General features: G+C 52.0%; 1 protein-coding gene across 1 annotated transcript in view; it reads left to right on the forward strand.

Moving 5' to 3' along the window:
* Positions 1 to 1,107, forward strand: part of rflna (refilin A) — a 6,770-nt gene extending 5,663 nt beyond the window's left edge. Inside the window, exon 3 of the mRNA XM_008337700.3 lies at positions 34 to 1,107. Coding sequence (XP_008335922.1) covers positions 34 to 367 — 334 coding nt within the window. The 3' untranslated portion in view covers positions 368 to 1,107. The remainder of the gene's footprint in view (positions 1 to 33) is intronic.
* Positions 1,108 to 1,345: the final 238 nt, after the last annotated feature.

The raw sequence follows: 1,345 nt of genomic DNA on the forward strand, positions 1-1,345 counted from the left end.
CCCCCCCCCCCCCCCCCCCCCCCCCCCTTCCAGCTGTAACTCCGAGGTCCGGTACGACTCCGACAGACACCACCGGGACGGCGTGTGCTGCGCGCCCTTCCCCACGCCCACCGCCTTCAGCGAGACGGTGGTGGCCGTGCGGAACTGCACGTGGAGGCGCTACAGGACCCAGGTGTACCTGGAGCCCCGGCAGAGGCCCGTGAAGTACCAGAGCACCACCATCGTCTACCCCAAACGGGCCAAGAACGTGTACCGCACCACCCTCAGCTACAGCGCCCCCGGCTGCCGCCGCTGGTTCGTGTCCACGGTGCAGCTGGAGTCCAGCCGCGACTCCGGTCCCTGCATGGTTTACATGGAGGACCTGTAGAGGGGACGGACACGGGAGACGGGGTCTGTCCTCGGAAACATCCTGGAACTCGAAAAAGGGAAAGTCTGGATCCTGTTAAAAAAAAAAAAAAAACTCCGTTACCCATCATGCCCTTTGGGTGACCTTTGACCTTTTGAGATTGTCCCGTCCACGTCTGGAGCTGCGCCTGATGCGGTTCGTGTCTCTGTGTGTGTGTGTATGTATGTGTGTGTGTGTGTGTGTGTGTGTACGTACCGAGGTGAAGCGGGGACCCCGAGTTTGACGTCCTCTCAGAGGTCCTCCGGAGGGGACCACGTCAAAACGGACCAAAGACACTTTGTCTCACACACACAAATACATATATGTGTAAATATATGTGTAAATATATGTGTGTATATATAAGGGCGGATTTTGTTTTTTTTTTGTTTTTTTTTTATTTCTGAGGATCCTGGGAGTGGACCTCAGTCCGGTCCGGTCCGGTCCGGTCCGGTCTCTCTGCCGGACCAATGCCGGAACAATATGGAGTTGTTGGGCTCTCTCTCTCCTCAAGGTGGCGCTCTCTCTCTCTCTCTCTGTTCGTGCTTGCATGCTACGGTGAAGTGAATTGTGGGAAAAAGCTGGAGGAAAATACCAGTAATATACCAGTTATCTCACTGTTGAGGACAACAACACTGGGGTTAGTCTGCTAGACCAGCCGACCAACCAGAGACACTGGAGAGGATGACATCATCAGGTGCTAGGAAGAAGAAGAAGAAGAAGAAGGAAAAAAAAACAAAAAACTAAAAATAAGTTTTTACTCATCCTCCTTCTATCACTCGATCCTCTTCGGGGGGAGACACTGGAGTTACCAGGAGGGGGCAGTGTTTCCCAAGATTAGTTATTTATTATAATAATAAAAATAAATCGCGATTTTTCTTCTTTTGTTCCTGTGTTTTTTGTTTGTTTTTTTTTTCGTCCGATCTCGCAACATTTTCGCTATAGATCGCGAGACTCCCGCCT

Source organism: Cynoglossus semilaevis, unplaced genomic scaffold (genome assembly GCF_000523025.1).
Source record: "Cynoglossus semilaevis isolate Cse_v1.0 unplaced genomic scaffold, Cse_v1.0 scaffold2194, whole genome shotgun sequence".
NCBI classification, from domain to species: domain Eukaryota; kingdom Metazoa; phylum Chordata; class Actinopteri; order Pleuronectiformes; family Cynoglossidae; genus Cynoglossus; species Cynoglossus semilaevis.